Raw genomic sequence first — 22,974 nt, 5'->3', positions numbered from 1 at the left:
AGGTGAATGCTAAGGGAACTTTGGGGGAGGTTTGGAAAGGGATCGTAAAAAAAATTTAAAATTAATATATAATAAAATTATAACTATCGCAAAATTTAGGTGGGGCCGGGCCCCTGCCCCCTCCCCTAGATCTGCCTCTGATAGATGCCTTATGACGAATACCAAATGTTGTTTACCGACATCACAGCACCATTTAAATTATGGCTGTCTAGTGTCTAGCATACGATTGTTTCGACATTACGTTGATGGAGTGAAAAATAGGAAACCCGCTTCTGTCACGCAGGCTACTCCTAACGACAAACATGTATCCCGTGGTATGTACTGCCCTTTCTTTTGGGACGGGCATCACGAAAATCCATTGGGCACAGCTGTTTGATAGAAGTAATGTGTGTGAAGGCAGCGGAAGGAAGGAAAATGTTTATTTAACGACGCACTCAACACTTTTTATTTACAGTTATATGGCGTCGGACATATGGTTAAGGACCACGCAGATATTGAGATAGGAAACCCGCTGTCGCCCTTTCATGGGCTACTCTTTTCGATTAGCAGCAAGGGATATTTTATATGCACTATCCCATAGACAGGATAGCACATACCACGATCTTTGATGTACCAGTCGATCGAAGGCAGCGGGTGTCCTCTCACCATTTAGACGTTTTATTACAATAGCACTTGTTAGACTACCATGAACACCAGATAGCCGTTTATTATTAATTAATTTTATAATATTAGGTTTTTAGATCAGCCCGATTGAAAAATATATATGCACCTACTAAATATTAATAATAAATAATAGCCTGTATACTTTTAACTGGTGCCTTAATTTTATTATTTTAAAAAGAGAATAATATAAGTTTAGCCCCCCATTTATTTTTCTTTAGGGATAAGTGGTCCTACCACGTTTTGAAATGGTCCCCAACATATTACCACACCTCCCACTTCCCTCCCCCCCCCCCCCCCCCCCCCCCCGCCCCGGAATTGGTCACTGGCGAAGTCAGAGGCTAAATCCGGGGTGGGCGTGCCTGAACCCTTGTGGATAGGGGCACGTAAATAGAGTTCCCATTCCCATTCCCAGATAGCCGTTTAGGGAGTGGAAGAGATGGGTGGGTGGGTGTTTATGTGTTGTGAACTAAAACATTCCCCCATATTTCTAAAACTTAAAGTTATATATAATCACATTTTACTCCAACTTACCCCTACCCACCACAGCCACCCCCATATGATTAAAGACTACGATTCTACTTACGCTATCAACAGATGGGACCTCTATCTACTTCGCGTCTCGGCTCTTCTGTTGTTTGTGAATGCTGTTCGGGTAATGTATTCCAGTACACGTTTTATAGAGGCCAGCAGACCGAATAGCACATACGCGGACCGCTGATTCGCTACACGTTCTGACGAATCGAACACCTCGGGCGAGCGCTAAATCAACTAACCTAGACCACGCCCCGAACTACTACTATTACTACTACCTCTACTACTACTACTACCACTACCACTACCACTGCTACTACCACTACTGCTGCTGCTGCTACTACTACTGCTAATAATATGTTCTGGTTATGCCATTGGGCATAAGGCTGGTAGATATTGTGTTCGCATCCCGGTTCTGGCTGCAATCCAGAGTGAGTTTATCACAGATAGATACTGACTTTTACTCAAAATTTTCATTTGTGCTGTATTGGCCATTCTCAAAGAGAATGTTACACCCCTGCACTACGGTGAGGTTACAACACGCGCAGGGGCGGATGCGAGCAATGCGATATTTGTGTCTCAACCAGCTTATATCAGTTTTATTAGTAAACATTATTGGCAATAGGAATTGATTTGGTACAACAAAACCGTATCAACACGGACACTGTCCAGACATTCTTCCAGCCGGATTTTCACTAAACGTTTGAAGACTAAATCCCGAAGTGGTCATTCGGTTTTAATGTGTAGGTAAAAACCAGTGTATCAAGCGTTAGACAAAAACTAAACTGGCTAAACTTAAAAGATGGTTTTGTTTAACAACACGACTAGAGCATATTGATTTATTAATCATCAGCTATTGGATGTCAAACTTTTGGTAATTTTGACAGTATTAGAGAGGAACCTCGCTACATTTTTTTTCTATTAGTAGCAAGGGATCTTTTATATGGACTATCCCACAAACAGGATAGCACATACCACGGCCTTTGATATACCAGTCGTGGTGCACTGGCTGGAACGAGAAATAACCAAACGGGCCCACCTACGGGGATCGATCCCAAACCAACCGCTTGGCTAAACTTGCCCCAAATGTTCGCATTTATTCCTACCTTAATAGCCTTAAATCGATTACTACGGTGCGTAACCAAGGTGATGAAATGTTTGGCGGCGATTCAAAACCGTATGAGTCTTTTTTTTATTCTTTTTTTTAAAAATGGTATTATATACTCTATTAACGTTTTTTTTTTATATATATATATACTGAACAAAAAAAGAAACTTCCGATTTGTACATATAGTATTTGTTGTGTTAAAGAATTCATTGTGTAATGAAATTATATAGGTAGTATTAGCCTTGAGCTGTATTATCAGGATTCATGAATTTTATCGGTTATTTTTGTACTGTTAATCGTCGACAACGTGAAATTCAATTTGCACGTGCATGCATGGTTCGACATGTCCCGTGTAGTATTCGGTCAATTTGTTTTACTTGTCTTACTGACATTGTTGTCAAGTGAACGAAAACGCTTCAAAATTTGTAAAAAAAACTTAACGTTTTTTACATTGTAGCATTTTTAGTCTGCCAAGAATACCCAATAATTAACGCGAACGGGCGATTGGCATGCTTGATGCTGGCATGTCGACAGAAGACGTTGCAAGGCATGTTGGGAGTTCTAGTCGAGCGATACGAAATCTTCGCGTAAGATTTCGAACGACGACGTCCTTACGTCGGATGCGTTTTAACGCAACGTCATCGTCTAAATCGTCTTAATTGGGCACGTGTACACACTCGTTGGATACGGCGACGCTGGAATACTGTTAATTTTTCGGATGAATCCAGATTTTCTTTACAACGTGGTGATGGCAGGGTGCGCGTCTACCGTAGGAGAAATGAACGCTATGCTGATTGTTGTGTTCTTGAACGAGATCGTTTCGGGGGTGGGGATTGTATCATGGTCTGGGCAGCCATTGCCCATGGTTATCGTTCACCACTAGTCGTCATTGATGGCAATTTAAATGCTCAACGTTACCGCGATAACATTCTCGCTCGTCACGTCATTCCTCTGTTCCATAACAACGCCAACATCTCGATTTTTCAACATGATAATGCCACCTCTCATACAGCTAGAGACACTGTAAATTTTCTTAGGACAAATAACACTGATTTCATTGATGACTGGTCCGCTAAAAGTCCTGATCTCAACCCCATCAAGCATGTCTGGGATAGTCTCGACAGACGATTGAGGCGCCGTCCCAACCCACCCGCTAACGTCAACGAACTTCGTCAAGCGCTCATTCAGGAATGGAACAGTATTCCCCAGGCAGAAATCTTTAGTCAATTCTATGCGCCTGCGATGCACTGCAGTGGTCAATTCAACAGGTGGCCATACCCGTTATTAAGTGGGTGTTTTTATTTTTAACCCCTACCACACTTGGTCAAAATGTCTCCCAGTTTCTGTTAACCTATGGCCATGATTTTTGCACCAAACGATGCATCATGGAACACTCTTTAAACGCATATATAACAATTATTCCCCCGGTTTGTTTTCATCAAGTTATGTTCAAGCAAAGTTAGCGGAAGTTTCTTATTTTGTTCAGTATATTTATAGCGAGCGCTTATGACACGGTCAAATAACCTAAACAGACTGACTTCCATATGTAAGGCTTAGAAAATTTTGTCGAAATGTCAAAACGAAAGTGAAATCGCGATAAAAAAAAAAGAGAGAAAGAAATGTTTTATTTAATGACGCACTCGACACATTTTTTATTTACGGTTATATTGCGTCAGACATATGGATAAGGACCACATACATATTGAGATGAAACTCGCTGTCGCCACTATATGGGCTACTCTTTCCGATTAGCAGCAAGGGATCTTTTATTTGCGCTTCCTACAGGCAGGATAGCACAAACCATGGCCTTTGTTGAACCAGTTGATGGTCGTATACCCTCAGGATAATTTGGAATGTTTTCAAATTATTTTTAAATCACTGGCAGGATTCTGCAAGTAAGGTTTTGATTGGTGGACATGAGCTCCAACTGGCTGGTGTTAGATCCACATGTAATAGTGGAGCTAATTTTAATTAGATTGCAAAACTTGATATTTGAAACAACTAAAATACAAAAATTCCTCTCTCATCTCAGATCTCTGCATATGTTTCGGTTAAACATACAGCTAGATTATTTCTTTGATCATCTGTCGTGTCCAGCAGTGGCGTCGCAAACCATTTGAAACATATGCAACTACAAACATTTATCTCGTCAGATTTCTATATTTGTTCTGATTAAACCTATAATCACGTTGGTTTCCTTGATCATCTCTCGTCTATAACTGTTTATTAATTGAGGTTAAACTTTTCTTTCGCCATGCTGATCAGTTTGGTTTTGTCAGGTTTGTCTGATGACAAGTACGTGAAGTTCTCCATTACCATGTAATACTTTGGCGCAGGCATGTCGGAGCCTTCAACAAACAACGAATCACACATATCAGCTACCTCTTTCTCATTAAGGGCAATTCCTTTACACAGACGTATGCATGCGCAAATTTCTTGGAATGTGTCCTTATCTGGAACAGGAACGATGATAACATCAGCAATGACTGACAATGACCGTATGGGCGTTTCAAAGTATGACGGATACACAGTGCGCACTCCCCAGGCAATGGCGTCAGATCGTCGACACATGACAAAGAGACACCCGTCTTTGTCCTTGTAGCCAAGGTCATCCGTTTTAAGCCATCCATCCTGAGTGAATTTTGATTTGCTTTTCTCTTCATTTCCCAAATAGCCATCAAACATCCAAGGAGCACGCACCAATAGCTCGCCATGCGTATTTGGGGATGTTTCTTGCTGATTCTCATCTACGACCTTTACCTCTATGCCTTCTGCTGACGGATGACCAGCAACATAGGGAAGCACGTCCGATGACGTCGCACACAGTTGTGAGCAACAGTAGCCTACTTCAGATAAGCCATATGCAAAACAAGCAGATCGCGTTATTTTACCCAGCATCTCCGACCAGTCTTTGTCCACGGGTTGTCCAGCGGCACACAGAAAATCCAAAAGATAATTTCGTTTTTCTAGTAGCTCTGGTTTCCTTAAAATTCCTCTAAAGACAAAAGGTTGCATCAAGGCCGTTGTGCATTTTTCAGAGGACACCAGTTCCCAAATAAACATTTCTTTGTCTACGGGAAGTTGGAATCTATGATCTATGAAAACACGTTTCGCACACGATGCCAAAAAGGAATTTGCAAACGAAGATGCGTGTCCCATTGAGATATCGTTGTAATGTACGGTGCTGAAACTCTCATTGGTTATTGATGCAAAGATCCGAGCATTGATCAGCACAGCTTCGTGTGAACGTACGATCAGTTTCGGTAGACCTGTTGTTCCAGACGTCATCCAGATGATTCCCGCGTCAGATGGCGAGCTAGAAGTGTAAAAGTAATTTTCTTCTGTTTTAATTCTCTTAATAAATTCGTTGTTCCCATTGGTTATGGGAGCAAATATAACACGCTCTAGGAATGGAAGCTTTTCAGACCGGACCAGGCCATCACTGGATATCTCATCAATTTGCTTTTTAAGGATCTCCCAGACGCAAGGTGACTGGTTTTGATCTGCTATGACCACTTTGCATTTTGAAGTGTTCAACATATGGCAGAGATCACTTCCGTCAGAGCGATAAGCAGTTTTGTTCAGAATCACTCCACCTGCTGCTAATATGCCAAAATCACAAATGACCATTTCGGGAGAATTGGGAAGTGTGTCGCAGATGACATCTCCTGGCTTAATTCCCGCTTTTCTCAGAAGCCATCCAACCTTGGAAGACAGCTCGTACACGTCCAGACATGACAGCGCACTTCGTAGTCCAGTGGTGGACACAAACACAAACACCTCTTTGTTGGAATACGTTTCCGCGAGGAACTTCACCCGAGCTTGAATTGTGGTTTGCATGCTGAAAATAAAGAGTATTCAGTAATAAGTTTTATCCGAATCATGTTATGTTAGTAGTTTTATATCAACAATATTTATTACAAGACTCTATGGTTTTAAATAAATATTAAATTCAAGTAAGTATTGTATTATAAGAATATAATACTGAAGCAAACATATATCAATATAATCAAATCAAATACCAGTACATTGTAGTCAAAATGGCTTACCTAAAAACAAGAACAAGAGATGAGTCACTGTGGGTCCACCGTTTATTTCTGTCAGATGTGTGTGTCTGGATCTGAGCTGTACCCGGTTTATATGAGACCCGACTCAAATCGGTTACGTATGAATTAAGTATGTTATAGGTTTTAATTGCCTACTATTTCTTTATGCCGTAATAGTTTAATTAGCTTCTGGCAGGTTTGTCACGTATTATATTGCTTATTGTTGTTGGTAGATCGGATTTGCCCTTAAAACCTATTGTAAATTATATTCTGTATCCCATTTATTAGCTGGTTCAGATGATGCTGGCAGGTTTTAATGTTTAGTCGTCCTTCTTAGCAGGTTTTATGTTTAAACTGTAATTAGTGTCATTCATGCTTAATCGTAGCCAGCAGGATGTAACATCTCGCGAAATGCGATTTTAAGCTACGCCCTTTTTTCGTAAGCCACGCCCCCAGCCACAAAGGAGTCTAATGTTTCCGCGGGAAATAAACATAAATATGAACGAGTAGGCCTAATTCCCTACTATATTGGTAAATTATGCCAAATATAGAGCTGTGTTATTGTAACGAGCATTTATTAAAATATTAAGTAATACAAATCAGTTTTATAACTGAGCGTTTTTCGATGTGGTTTTTTTCTTCTAATCTGTATTTCCGATGTTTTGACGTACCTACGTAGTCCGATACACCTGCCGCCAACTCAGCAACTGGGTTTATGACAGATGTATCGGACTACAAACAACGCTGCATAGTTAATCATTTGTAAACGTGACACAATATTAATGATACGTGAATAATATAATATATCGCATAGTTGTAAGAGAGCTAGACGGACATTTGGATATAAATACGCTCTCATTACAGTCAGAGACCAAGCTATGTAATTTTTTTGGCAATCGCCGACCACCAAAAAGTAGTCAAAGATTTCCGCTCTAATACCACAACAATCCTATGTTTGACGTCAAATACATTTACATCGACCATTTTCGAGTTCCTTGATTTAAAAAAAATCAGATATTAATCACTAATACACACACAACAGAAAGAAACCCGACAGCACCCACATTCAGCTAAGCTTAGGTACACTCAAGACAGCAGAATTCTACGTTCGCCGACCTATATCGTGACGTTGCGTCACATGATCGTCCACTCAGCCATTCCGTCTTCTAGGGGCCGTCTCATACAATAATACGACAAGTGCCCGACAATCACCAAAAAAAATGTTTGTTTTGTGTAACGACACCACTAGAGCACATTGATTCATTAATCATCGGCTATTGGATGTCAAATATTTGGTAATTTTATCATTGTGTTAGAGAGGAAACCCGCTACATTTTATCATTAGTAGCAAGTGATCTTTTATATGCACCATCCCACAGACAGGACGGCACATACCACGGCCTTTGATATACCAGTCGAGAGCGTATTTATGTCCAAATGTCCGGATTGTGGTGGGCTGTAAACTGTCTGACAAGATTGAATCCTAGGTGCCAGACCGCATGACACGCTAATGACACATGCTAGCTCTAAGTGTTTACATCCAGCGATGGTGTTTTATTTAAACTATCTCTGGCTGGATGTTTTGGCTTACAAAGAAATAGCAGGTAGCTAGAATTAATTGTTTACGCTACACGATGACCAGTCTGTTGGTGATAATCTGAGATGGGCTGCAGACAATGGGGGGGGGGGGGGGGGGGGCTGGAAGTGTTTAGTTCTTAGACATCTGGAATGTGGTAAATGTGAGTTAACTAGTTGCTGAATAAATGTCGGTTATGTAAATAGTTTAATTAGAAGTGATTGCAGAGTTCATTTATCTCTACAGAAGAAACACGCAGTTGAGAAAATATTAACTGAACAGAGACATAGAGAAACTAGTTAAAAAGGAAAGTTATTTTCCCTTATTTAGTTTGAATAGTTACTATGTGTATTAGAGAAAAAATAATATGACTAAATTAATTTGCCGGGGGCAGGATGTAGCCCAGTAGTAAAGTTCTGGCCTGATGTGCAGTCAGTCTAGGATCGATCCCTGTTAGTGGAATCATTGGACTACTTCTCATTCCAGCCAGTGCTTCACAACTGGTGTTACAGACCATGCTATGTACTATCCTGTCTGTGGGATGATGCATGTATTAAAGATCCCTTGGTGCTAATTAAAAAAAAATAGTTGCCCATAGTTTCCTCTCTAAAATATATTTATGGTCATTAACCACATGTCTGACACCACATACCTGTAGTTGTGTTGATTGTGTCATTAAATATAAAATTGTTTTCTTTCTTTCTTTCTTTCTGTTTTTTAAACATGGCTCCCATACACAACAACCTTAGTTAAAAATTATGAACTAGCTATGTCTGTATTGCGTAGACAATGTGAATATTATATGTAAAAAATAAAAATAAGGATGCTGGCCCAAAGATGGTAAATATTTTATGACTACGCAATAAAATATTTTAATTTACTTAGCATAGAGGGAAATTAGTTTATATTATTTCGAAGGCATTAACACAGGATTTTAACTTTTCTAGTCATTGTATATTTTATAGACATTATATAATATTTGACACATACTGTAAAACGGGTATTATTCGCGGCAGTAAATTTTCGCGATATCAAAAATGCAGGCAGTTTGCGGTTTTTAATTTTCGCGGTGTTATGGTTTTTGTTTTTTTCTTTTTTGTTTGTTTGTTTTTTAAATTACTAACACGTACAAAACTATACTTTGGTACATAACATTAAATCGATACTAGAGTGGTCAACAGAGGTATACGTAATATTATCCCTTTCTGAGCGACTCCGCTAAGTGCTGCAGCCACATGTCCAGCGGCGACCACACTGTGTATACAATTAATGAAATTAATCCAGGATGTGGTTCAATCAAATCTCCAGAAAGTGTGAAATAAAGACAAACACTTGTACTAGTAATCTTGTTTTAATGTATAAACATCGGTTGTTAAAAACGTCTCACCTCTTTTGTTTTTGTCACTTGTCGACGACGTTTTCCCGGAAGTTTACAAAACCATTTGTGTCCCTTATTTTGATTGGCCAATTAAAAATGGCTCATTATACTAATTTCTAAATGTTTATTCATAGCTTAACAATACCAGTAAGAATGTCTGTTCCAAAAATCAACTACATTTAGCGTTATGGCAGGTTCAGTTTTGCAGTGGTTAAAAAAAGCTCGGACAAACCTGAAATACATATAGTAGTTGAAAATGAATTAGTAGATAAAGGTCAAGCATTTTTCTTTAAATTAGAGTCCGTTCATATTATAACTAATTGGTTAGAAGAAGCGACCCCTTTATGTAAATGACATAACATAAATATGCATAGTACTAATAAATATTGTTCATTGTAGTAGTTGAAATGTATGCACATTCATATTTTCTGGGCTAAAATATCTAGATATTACTACACTAATTGGAATAATTGTAACATTTCAGATGTTCCAATGATGGGGGATCTCTGGTCATTATAACAAAGTGGTTACTGCTATAGTGTGTTTAAATAAATAGTGTGTGTGTACATGATTATCATTGTACGAGCGCATTAGACAAACATTATACTTAATCACGCACCAGATCAATGCTGACGACGAATGCATTAAACTGTATTTAGATATTTTTTTACGCCTGATCTCATTGTACTTAATCGCATTCACTGTTATCATTATTATAATATCAATTTATTAAAAATTTTAATCAACAATTTTTATTCAATGAACAAATTAAAATGTTTCAAAACATTGACAATCAGAACATGAAACTATACCTGAAAATGTGTCTTATTTTTTATCTACAGTTACCGCAATGTATTTGCAATTTATATATAATAAGACTAGTAGAGAAGTTCATTCCTGTACACGCATACAGTATATCACCCATGTCAGCATAGTTCAGTGGATATATGAGTGATTGCCCTTAGTGGACCCATCGGCTTTTGTCTTACTTCAAACAGTGCCCAGGACTGGTACATTAAATTAAAGATTGTGGTATGTACTTTCTTGTCAATGAGGAAGTGCCTACAAATGATACCTAGTAGCTGTTTTCTTGGAGCAGCTACTATGCTGGTGACAATTTTCCTTTTCCATTTTATAGGCCAAGTGTCGAAATACCTCACAGAGAGGACATATAAAAATATGTGCTTGCGTGCCATTAAATATTTCTTTCCCATCCATGCCAATATCCAACTAGTTAATAAACCTTAACGGCGCAGATATATATTAGGGTAGCCAGGATTTTATACTTGGGGTGGAGTGGGGATAGAGGGCACTGCTTTTACACATGTTATGGGGCAACATGCATTATAAAAGTTGGTATTGTGAAAAAAAGAGGTATATTTGAGAAGGAAAGGTCCTCTTGTACCCAATCCCTGGCTACCCGGATACACCAGTGCATATCTGTGCAATTTAAAGTATATCAATCAATAGATTTTGGTTTCAACACAGTTATCTTTAGTAGTATTACTTGCATATTTAAAATATACTCAACAAAATGAATTAAGGACCAGTGTTAATCACAGATAACTTGTAAACATTGTTTCAATAATATCTGATCCATGTTACATGCAAACATCTTGCACACAATGAGTTTTTTTGTGCATTTTTGTAAAACCTATGAAAATGCGTATTCTGCTAGAAATCATTACACGTTGATTGTAAATATATTTGTCATTTTATTCTCTTTAAATTGCTGTTTAAATATTAAGTTAAAGAACATTTGTTTTAGAACATGTTAAAACGTAGACACTTTACAACGAATGGAAACTTTTAAGAAAAAAATGCCGAATATAGTTACTGGCCCTGTATTCATTCTGAATCGTTAAATTACTGTGTATCAAAATTCATTAAACGTATTAACTTATCTTAACTGTTGAATTAACATTATTAATTCAGTCAGTACCTCAACACTACAGATATGGTGCAGTTTACTCTGATAGCTTACATTTCGTGTTTAATTAGTGTAATAAATATATCTGTTATAACTGGTATGATAGCTTACATTTCATGTAATAATTAATGTAATAAATATATCTGTTATAACTGGTATGATAGCTTACATTTCATGTAATAATTAATGTAATAAATATATCTGTTAAAACTGGTATGATAGCTTACATTTCATGTAATAATTAATGTTTTCAGGATTGGCTTTGCTTAACAAATTGTTTTTCTAAAGTTTTTAAGTGCTTCTAGCAACCTGCTACAATACCAGGGAACCTGATTCACCATCTCAGTGTAGGATAAGGTTACTGTGCACACAGATGGAAACACCCATGACCCTTGCCAGTGTCTGCCATCCAGAGATAATTTGTTATTGTTTACAATTACTTCCTGCCTCCAGTACATTTTCAAAGTATTAACAACACAGGCCCAATTAGGTGTTTCAGAGCTGCTGCAAAATTGAACGTTTACAGTATGCCATGTGGACTCACTGCAAGATAACGTTATTCTTCACTTGAGATTTCACACAATTTGTCACATGCTGGGCTGTAAGAAACACTGTTTATAAAATAGCTTGCTCTGGCATGCTTGTTTGGAGCTGTTTGTATTCAAATTCCAGGCGCCAGAATAAATTAAATATTTCTTCATCTAATTACACCATGATCTATTATTATTAGCAGACAAAACTTTTAAGTTTTATACTAACAAAAATAACTGCTAGCATCTAAAAGCAAAATGTTTAGCAAAAGTTAAGTTTCCGATTTTTAAGTTCATTCCAAAGTTTTCAGTGCAGTTTTCTCAGATTGAAGTGGGAAGGAGATAAGTGGTTCTGGCACTAACCCCTCGATATATTAAAGGTAAATGAACCCCCAGTGGTACTTCATTCAAATCTATTTAAAGGGACATTCCTGAGTTTGCTGCAATTTTTAAGATGTTATCGACGAACAGAGACTTTTTAACGATTGTAATTACATATCAAATATATTTATCAGTGACTGTATATTAAACGTGTTTCTGATCGTTCTAATATTTGTACTAGGTCAAATTTCATTTTATTTCCTAAAATATATTTGTTCGTACGTACGAAATTATTTGAAGAAAAAATCCAGTTTGTGCTTCTTACAAATAGTAAGACGACCAGAAACACATTAAATATACAGATAATGCTATTCTAAAGAAGAAAATATATTTAATATGTAAATTTAATCGTAGAACTATTTTATTTTTCGGAAACATCTTACAATGCAGCAAACTCAGGAATGTCCCTTTAATAAAAATCATACTTTAAATAATAAAGAAATAGAAATCTACCCTGACCACTTAGATAATTGATTAAGTTTGTGTCTACAAAAGTAGATTTTTATTTTGAGGAAATAGACATAGCCAAGAAGTGTGTAAACTGTTACGGCATAAAGAAATAGTAGGCAATTAAAACCTATAACATCAGTGGATGACTTCATGTGTACTTAGTAGTAATGTATTTATAATCCAACCTACTGAAATCTTAAATTTATCATTTTCCAAAAAACTACCGTAACTACTGTTGTGTTGTTGTTGTTGTTATTATTTTTCTTTAGGACAATTGTTATTACAAATAATTATAATTAAAAGTAGTGGACAACATTTTTCTAGTCGGTTTGACCTGTACTCATTTATACAGTAATTATTTTAAATTATATATTCTGTAGTTGTTGGATGATTTTTGTTGTTGCTGTTTGTTTATTTGTTTATGAAATTAAGTTGTACAGACGTGCATTTGTCACGTTTAGATAACCGTAACCACTGGTGTAAGATTCATCAAAATATCGGCGGGATTATCCCACAGAAGAAGAGAGTAGGAAAACAACAAACAACGACATTGATATACGCTAAGGAACATTCAGTTACACAATTTATTAACCACACTGTATATTATTCAATACTTGTTATTAATATCTACAGTTGGAATAATTTTTATATGTACACTAGGACATTACTCGATGTCGTAAAATCTCGATGTCGATCAACCGTTTGCTCATGAATGTTCAGTAGACGCCCACTAGCTGACGACTCTCAGGGCCGATTTCATATGTCTAGGTTATTGGTGGGTTTTGGAAACATGGTTTAAACCTAGGTTAAACCCTGGGTCATGTTTACTGTGCATTTCACATGTCTGGTTTTCAGTAATCCTAGTTTAACACTGGGTTACAATTGTATTGCTTGTTTAAACCTGCCTTTGAGGTGGTTTTTCGCTGGGTTTGCTCAAAGTAACTTTTCTTCATGGATAATTTTGGCAGCAAAATCGTATTTTACGTCAGTATTGCAGAGCCATGAAATGTGAACGTATTTTAGAGATCATTTGAAGCCACTACAGAAACAGTGGCGTAGCGAGGGGGGGGGGGGGGGGCAGGGGGTCATGCCCCCCTCCCAATCCCGGCAAAATTAGGGGTGATCAGTGGCGTACTCAATATCACTGTTTACTTGGCTGTCAGGTGCCCCCCTCCCAATACAAAATCCTGCCTAACTCACTGTACAGAAACGAATACAGGGTGGGGGTAGGGGGGGTTCGAACCCCCTCCCCCTTTAGACAAGATGCCCTTTTGCCTGTTTTTTTTAGCACGACTGTATAATTAGATTCACCCCTTCACCATGTTCGTGGCGAATGAACAACAAAGCGCCTGAAATATATAGAGGATAATAAACGAGATACCAGTTACTATCAAAATTATGTCCCGAATCAAATAATTTTAGTTGTCGCGAGCTTTAGCGAGTGACAAATGAAAAGTAGTTCACTCGGGACATACATTGATAATAACTGGTACTGAGTTTGCTATTCTATTTATTACCCCAGCTATGTTTTCTCTAGAAACAATGTAAACCACTTTACACACTGTTCTGGGTATTGCTATAAGTTTGCATTTTAATCACGTTCACAGATAATTTTCAAAAACAAAAGTTATCGTTATTCTGCTAAAAATATAAATAATGATTTGTGTTAAAATGAAATTTTGTTATAAATTTAATATTAAAACAGTCGTGAACGCAAACTCATTAAAGTACATGACGTCATTTTGTGTGTTTGCCAAATCGCGATGATGTTATATTTAGTACCGACAAAGTCATTGGTTTGTAAGCGTCAAATCATCCAGTAATATTGTACGTCACAACACTACATAATATTTCTCATTGAGAAAATACGGAAAATATTTTCCCTGTTATGAGTGGTCACTGGGGGTAATAATTATAGTTATTTACTAAATTAGTAAAAATAAACATTTTCTTCATGGTGTATGAACTGCACGATAACAGAAAGTACCAGTAATGAAAGTTGATCGGTTACCACCGGTATCCAAGCAATAAAAGTCTATCATAGACTTATAAAGACATACTTTCGTGTTTGTCTCGTCTTAATAAAGGGGGGAAAAGGTGGTACAGGCCCCCAGTTTTGAAATTTTGAACATACGTTATCTCGGTGCCCTCGGGCGTACGCATCCCATCTTTTGTTTTTTAATATTGTGTTAGAATTAAAGGGAAATGCCAATAACAAAACGTTTATTCATATTTGCATTATTACCAACAGCTATGTAGGGTTGTGTAAGCATTTGACATGGATTATAACTAATATTGTGAGTAAAATGATGGAAATACATGGTGAAACGTTTTCAGGCCAGCTCATTGTTCCCAAATATGTCCATAATTTTTGACAGAATGTGAAGGTTTGCTTCACACTGGGGGGGGGGGGGGGGGAGGTATCTAATCATCCATCTCGAACTCGAATGTTAATAATATACCGGTAACGAGTTTCAACTACAAAGTGATGAAGTGTAAGCTATTCCTCGCTTATGTCCCTTTCTAAATCTGCGGGTAATCCATGTAAAAAGCGTGGTTTTGTATACACGGGTAAAACACACACGTGTATGTCTTGGTCAGGTTTTTCAGCGTTTTACGTAAACCAGTGTTAAACCTAGATTTTGATATAACCCGGTGTTTCGAAACCCAGACATATCAAATCGGCCCTCAGTGTCTACGATTTAGTTTCTTCCGTTCTATTACGATTCTTGTTCAACTTGAATATACTAAGTTTGCCACTATGACAGTAGTAATGCAGTTGTTAACCAGATTCTGACATTTTCGTTTCATTCGGGCAAAAGAAAAATCAGCCTACCTCTCTCCCCCACCCCCCGCCAAAAAAAACACCCCAAAAAACAAAAAAACCAGAAGGGAGCCTGCATGCCTATTGTGACCAAAACTGTCAGGTGTAACAGTGCCATGAGTACTGACTACTCACGATATACGGAGTTATTGGTAATAATTAGAGTTATCTTTCCTTGGGAACAGATATTTCGTTTGCATTCCCATTCTCAAGTCGAGCAAACAAAAGCACGTGCAATGTGCACAGGCGAAACAAACTCGTCTTGTCGCGGCGAGCTCCAGACTGGGAAATTAATAGTGCGGAGGGACGTAGTAAGTGTGGTTTTTACTACGTCCAGATTTCCTTAAATACCCTTAATATAGCTGGTATTCAAAACTGGTGTCACCATGTTTCAACCGTTTCTCAACCGAAATGAGTGCAACAAATGGACACACAAACCAAAAATGTATAGCATACCCTACTCACAAAATTCCGATTGAAGTACTTGCATCATTATTAACAAAATGAATCTTCAACGACAACCGTAACCAATATCCCCGCCATTTTAAATTTGCTGCATACAGGGAAATAACTCGCCGTGCAAGTTAAGAAAAGTATTGCCTTAATGTGCCCTGTGCACTAAGAAATAAATACAGAGACCAGTGTTTATCAATATATTTTTTGCTCAATGCACATGTACACAATGGATGCCTTATGACGAATACCAAATATTGTTTACCGACCAAGACCAAGACCAAAGTATTTAACTTGCACATTCAGAGCAAGCTGATGTAGCGCACGCCTATTCTGGGCACAGGTGCCGGCCTCGGCCGACTCCTACGTCCAGGACAGGAACGGGTTGGGTGGGAGGAGGAGGGACCGTCTGCGCTGGCAGGTGAAAGGGATCACCAGCAGTCCGACCGTAGTCGGTAACGGGCGGAGGGTGGTATTGTGCTATGTAATTTGGAAGCTCCCGTAGGATTAAGCCAAAAGGGAAATGAGTGCGCGTTTTTGATGAAGGAAATTAGGCGCAATGTGGAACGGTCGGTCTAAATACAAAGGTATGGAGCTACGTATAGTTTTGGAATTTTAGTGGGCCGAGAGTAGCTCGGACCCCTGTTTACCGACAACACAGCACCATTTGAATGATGGCTGTCTAGTGTCTAGCATATGGTTATTTCCTCATTTCCTTGATGGAGCGAAAAATAGGAAGCCCGCTTCTGTCACGGAGGCTACTCTTAACAAGAAGCATTTATCCCGTAGTATGTACTGTCCTTTTTCGTGGGACGGGCATCACAAAAATCCATTGGGCACAGCTGTTTGGTAGAAGTAATTTATTGTATAGGATTTAGTGAAATATCTAAAAAATATCAGTGAAATAAAAGTGTTATCAGTCACTCACCGATGGAGACTGGACACACGCTCCATCAGCCAATCCACCGGTTGTTGTTGCTGACGCAGCGCGTGAACCCAAGAAACGGAAAGTGTCGTAAAAGGACCCACCTAGACCTCAGACCGAATCTTGGAAGGTCGCCTGCGACAAGCTGCCACCTAGATACCGCGGCGCTGTGAGGCGGGGGGAGGGGGGTATACCCACCTCTCTCAGCTAGGCCCCTACAAAGATGCAAGTTGGAGACCGACACCACAGGTCAGGGGCGGTACCAGCTGCAGCTCTACGCACTCAGTGACAATTACTACGTAACATGTGAGCGGAACGGGGTGTATTGGCAAGAACTCCTGCAATCAGCAATGGACAATGCTTTGATTCATCTCATCTTCAAGCTGATCTTCCCAGAGGACTATCCAGCAATACAACGGGAGTGTTACAACGACCTAGTCAAGGCCTTTCCGAAGCTCCTCACTGAGTTCCGCTGCCAACCTCTCCAAGAACCTTCGCCTCCAGGTAAGGGGTTAGTCGGACTTTACATTTTTTGGCTGGTGTTCAAAAATATGTGTTTATTTTTTTGTAAACAGTCCGACGCACTTTATTTTGGCAGCCCTTCTAAATTGCTCAAATCACAATAAAACCTTTTCGGCCGAGCTTTTTAAATTTTATGTTTGGACTTAAGTTTTTTTTATTCCAGACATGAGTAGAGTGAGGTACCACACTTTTTATTGCTATACTTCCTGGGTGTATATCAGTTTTATTAGTAAACGTTAACATTATCGGCATTAGGAATCGATTTGATATATTAGAACCTTAAGGTAAACACAGCAGGTAGTACTCCACCAAATAGCATCTGGGCTGGGTCAAATTTGGAAGTGACCAGAACTTTTAATGGAGGAGTTAAAGCCGTGAGTCCTGCCATTTGTGATAAATGTTGCAGTGGTTGCTTTGCATCAAGTATAGTTTTATGTAGGCAATAAATGCATGCAATTTTATTTGATGCAGTACCAATGTGTCAAATACATTTGTGCTTTAAACATGCATGGGGTGCCTGTAAATTAAGCACTACCATTTTGTGCGGAATTGACGGGGCTTGTAACAACATCCTGTTATCTCGAAAATGTTTACTTGTTGTAAAATGGGTATAAAAACGGGAGCCGTGCCAATTCATTATAGTCCTTCCCACAGGGAACGCCGTTTTTCATACTATGGCATGTACTACAAATTATGTATTTCTGAGCCGATTGTTTTCTAAATTGCATTCAAAAATAGTTTTAAAAAATAGTTTATTTCCAAAACACTTTTACTTTCTTCTTACGTCAAAGGAAATTGAAATTGTTTACCAAAAAATATGTTTGTGGGACGATGGGGTAACTGTGTTTAGGATAAACTGATCTCGAGTGGAACACATTTTTTAGATGTTACACTATAACTAGGAATATATAATAAATACTACACAAAGATTTGCATTATTTTCGTTTCCGGAAGGAATTGTTCGCAGTTTAAATTATTAAATTGCCTAGCCGTCAATAGGCGTGATAAAGAACAAAAGTTAGTTTGTTTTGTCTAACGATACCACTATAGTACATTCATTTATTAATCATCGATCAGTAGGATGCCAAACATTTGGTAATTTTGACATATAAGTAGTATAAGGGCCTGTATAGGGTCATGACCTACTTTCCGTGACGTTGAACTACTTTCCTGTGACCTTGATGACGTCACGGTCTTATCACGTGACCCGGCTCCGTCCTGCTTATACCGGCCACGTTCTACTAGCACCGATCTACTTAGGCCAGCCCCAACCTATTTAGACCGGTCCCGACCTACTTAGACTAGTCCCGACCTACTTAGACTAGTCCTGACCTACTTAGCCCGGCCCCGATCCGTCCTACATAGCAACGCCCGTGCTATCCTGTCTGTGGGAAGTGTAGGATCCCTTTCTACTAATGGGAAAGTGTAGCGGGTTTCCTTTCTAAAACTGTCAAAATTATGTTTGACATCCAATAGCCGATGATTAATAAATTAAGGTGCTCCAGTGATGTCGTTAAACAAAACCACTTCTAAGGACTCAGCCAATGTGTTTAATTTTACCGCGCTGAATGTTGAATCATGAATGGTTATAACTGCTTACATCCGGTAAGTGATAGTATCATGTCTCTAAATAAAATAGTCTACGGAACTTCTAGAAGTTACATTCTCAAAGACGTGAAATATGAAATGATTTAAATAGGTGTAAAGGGGAATTCTCGTCCCACGTTGTCTGATAAACGTCAATCATTAAATTCAGTTCAATCCTATATTTCTGTATATGAATTATACAGACATGAATAATAATATCAACATTAAAAAAAGAAGAAGAAAACAAAATATAATGGTTACAATATTCTAGCATACTCATAATTAATATAGTAGTAACAATATTTAACAAGTGACAATGTAAATAGATAGGATGTCTAGCAAATGAAAGTAGAAGACGTCTTTGCCACTCTCCACTCACCTCTTGGACACAAAACAAGTTGTTTTTAAGGGGAAGCTGCAAACTAATTTTTTGGATAAAAATAAAATAAAATAAAAACCCATTGGCATATGGGTTCATCAAACTCAGTATTTCCCCCAAATCAAATCTGGTTTGAAATATCAAATTTGGTATGAAACATCAAATTTGGTAAATGAATCATGGTACATTCAATCAAACATGGTATATCCTACTCAATCTCCTACCTCCTCGTCGGTGAGTAGGGGCAACATTTCTGACTGGCTAACAGGAGAAAGTATCATATTTATTTTTGCGATAGAAAGGCACACACAGCGACATACAGGGCCACACAGGGCCACAATGGGCCATACAAGGGCCACATACAGGGCCACACCAGGGTCACACAGAAGGCCACACCAGGGCCACATGAGCCACGCAGGATCACACCAGGGCCACACAGGCACACTCAGGGTCAAACTAGGGCCACTCAGAGCCACACCAGGGTCACTCACGGTCACACTCAGGACCACACTCGGTGCCACACATAGCCACATCAGGGCCACACCATGGCCACTCAGGGCCACACCATGGCCACTCAGGGCCACATAAGGGCCACTGTAATAGCACACTAGTGATTTGCACAATAGTTTAGTTTGACAGATACATTTTCTCTACGGGTCATGTCAGAAAAGATTGTCCAGTTCCTGGATGCCAAGTCAAAAATGTGTTGAGACTTCCTAACCATCTGTCTCAAGTACACCATTTGGAAATCAGAGTACCGTGGTTGAGAAATGAGCCATTTGAAGAAATGAAACCCACTTTTCTAAACAGTGCCATTTCGTGGAGTCCAGGGCCCATATTTTCGAAGCTATCTTAGCCTACGAAATCGTGAAATCATCGTAAGCTATGACGTCACTATGGCGTGCGCTGTAGTGACGTCACAACCTACGACGGTTTTACGATTTCGTAGCGCTAAGATGGCTTCGAAAATAGGGCCCCTGAAGTGGTGGGCGATCCCTCACGAACTTGGTGGGAAACGTAGTTTGGCTCCTTTTACACCTTGTTCAAGTATCTGTGAGTCTGGTCCGTGAGGAAAACTTTTCAAGAATCTTGATGGCATGTACGTCAAAGATCCTTCAACACAATAACGAAGAAAAGTCAACTTAAAACGTTTCGTTTTTCAATTGTAGTAAAATCTTTACATTTTCCAATGTAATTAAAATTATCTCCACAATTACATGTGGATCTAACACCAGTCAGTTGGAGCTCATGTCCACCAATCAAAACCTTACTTGCAGAATCCTGCCAGTGATTTAAAACTAATTTGAAAACATTCCGAATTATCCTGAGGGTATACGACATGTTTCGTGTGAATTACGAATGCCTTAAAACATGTTTTATTTTATAAAATAAATAATTTGTAATGTAAAACTGAAGACTGATTTAGTTGGGGGGTTTTATAAATAAATAAATAATTTTTAATGTAAAATTGAAGACTGATAACCACCCCGTACATATTGGTATGGTTCGCTGTACTGCGGCCACTAAAATAGACTCGCCCGATATTTTTAGAATTTGTATGCTCCCAAATAACGTTATAAAAGGCGAAGTGTGATTGGTCAATATTTAAATTATTATTCACAGACGAAATGTTACCTGGACATTGGGGACTACGCAGTGTTGTTAGTTTTAAATCACTGGCAGGATTCTGCAAGTAAGGTTTTGATTGGTGGACACGAGCTCCAACTGGCTGGTGTTAGATCCACATGTAATTGTGGAGCTAATTTTAATTAAATTGATGCCGCGATATCGTGCGCAAGGAGTATACTTGTGGAAGCCTATCGGGATGCCATGAAGACCCCTTTTAACTATCTGGCGGTGAACATGTCGCTTTATACCGATGACAAGCTGAGACTGAAAACCCAGATATTCCCCAATGAATACACAGTTGTCTGTGTGCCGAGAGTATTAAAGGGACATTCCCGAGTTTGCTGCATTGTAATATGTTTCCGACTAATAAAATATTTCTACGATTAAACTTACATATTAAATACAGTTTCTTGTTTAGAATATCAGCGTCTGTATATTCAATGTGTTTCTGGTCGTCTTAATATTTGTAATCTGAAGCCGAAACTGGATTTTGTCTTCAAATAATTTCGTACGTACGAAAAAAATATTTTTTAGGAATTAAAATGAAAATTAACCTGGTACAAATATGGACCCAAGTCAACAGCGCCCCTGGTGGCCAGGGAAGATCTACAAATGTATCCCACCCCCTTTTAGTTGAGCAGCTAACAAAACAATTGTGCACTTTTGGTTAAAAGCATAAAACTTGGCACACACATACTTTGACCCATTACAAGCATTTTCTGATGTGAATTCAAGTCAGCAGCGCCCCTTGTTGACCATGGAGGGTCTACAAACGCCCCTTCCCCCTTCCGTGTAGGGATTTCTTAATAACTTGCAAGTTCCTGCATTGAAATGCATGATTTCACCCATTGTTAATGCTGCATCAATTCTAAATGTAATTGTGACTAGATGAGATGAATGCAGGTGCAGATTTGGGGTGTGGGAGTGCAGGATGAGCAATATTTTTGGTGTGGAGGATTTGTACGTTTATGCCATGAAGCAATCGTATGTAATATACACACCAATTACATTGTATAAATAATGAAACTTGTACGCATAGATACAATGATATATATACAAACAGTCAACAGCAGATAATAAACATTCCCCCACCCTCCTATGGAGGAAGTTCTATTCAAAATATCTCTCGATGAATATTTATAAAACTGAAAAAATATGGAGACAAGATATCAAGTGGAAAAGCTACAGCATTTATTGTGAGTATTACCAGCTTTTTGTTTTGGTGTCATTCTGTTCCAGACAAAGCAAAGTAGTTTGAATATAGGGTAATGTAGTCACAGCATAGATTCACCCGATTACGAATTGCAATATATAGTGCTAATGCATGCAGTTTCTATTGGACATGTCAGATCAGTGCATTTCCAATGGATCTTTTTTGCATGCACGTCTAGTGCCACATCCTTTCAGAATCTTGCAACCACAGGTATCCAAATAACAGCAAGCTTTTGGTGCCACATGTACAGTATACATGACTGGCTGTCTTTAACAATCGTCCATCCCCAACCTCTGGAGTAGATGCATTGTGTTCACTCTGTTAATTGGCGGACCATGTGCCAGCTTGGTATGTAACTCTGAGTGCTGTAATGAGGCATCCTGGGTGGGTCGAATGGTTTCCATTGTCTTCCCTTATAGCAGTACATCACCTTCCTTGCTTTGTCAATATGTTTTAGGTTGCTTGTCTGTGAAGCATTCCAGTAGCTGGAAGTATTGAGCATCTTTAAGGTGCACTGCCAATCGCCTTCTTTGCACTTAGCAAGGATCTTTCTGTGCTCATGTTTTCTCGACTACCGTACACACATCGTCAGTCATTGATACTAATGGTTACATTCCCACCAAAATATTGTTCACCCTTGTATCAACCCCCTCCCCTCATCTATTCAAACGTACATTTGGAATTGATGTAGGATTAATGAGTGATGATCATACATTTGAATGCAAGTACTTGAAAGTTATTAAGAAATGTCTACACTGAAGGCAGGAGGGCATTTGTAGATCCTCCTTGACCAACAGGGGGAGCTGACGATTTGGGTCCACATCTGAATATATTTGTAATGGGTCAAGG

The 22,974-nt window shown here is 38.7% G+C and overlaps 1 protein-coding gene across 1 annotated transcript; it reads right to left on the bottom strand.

The window, feature by feature from the left end:
- Positions 1-4,528: 4,528 nt before the first annotated feature.
- On the bottom strand, positions 4,529-6,142 carry LOC121389117 (3-[(3aS,4S,7aS)-7a-methyl-1,5-dioxo-octahydro-1H-inden-4-yl]propanoyl:CoA ligase-like). Its single transcript, XM_041520730.1, has one exon. It carries the CDS (start codon positions 6,140-6,142, stop codon positions 4,529-4,531), a length of 1,614 nt encoding a protein of 537 aa, XP_041376664.1.
- Positions 6,143-22,974: the final 16,832 nt, after the last annotated feature.

Source organism: Gigantopelta aegis, chromosome 14 (genome assembly GCF_016097555.1).
Source record: "Gigantopelta aegis isolate Gae_Host chromosome 14, Gae_host_genome, whole genome shotgun sequence".
NCBI lineage: Eukaryota > Metazoa > Mollusca > Gastropoda > Neomphalida > Peltospiridae > Gigantopelta > Gigantopelta aegis.
Note: the sequence above shows the minus strand (reverse complement) of the source record. Positions and strands in the feature narration are given on the sequence as shown.

Bases quoted from the DNA above. Each gene is read 5' to 3' on its own strand.
- LOC121389117 (XM_041520730.1), bottom strand. From the start codon at position 6,142: ATGCAAACCACAATTCAAGCTCGGGTGAAGTTCCTCGCGGAAACGTAT.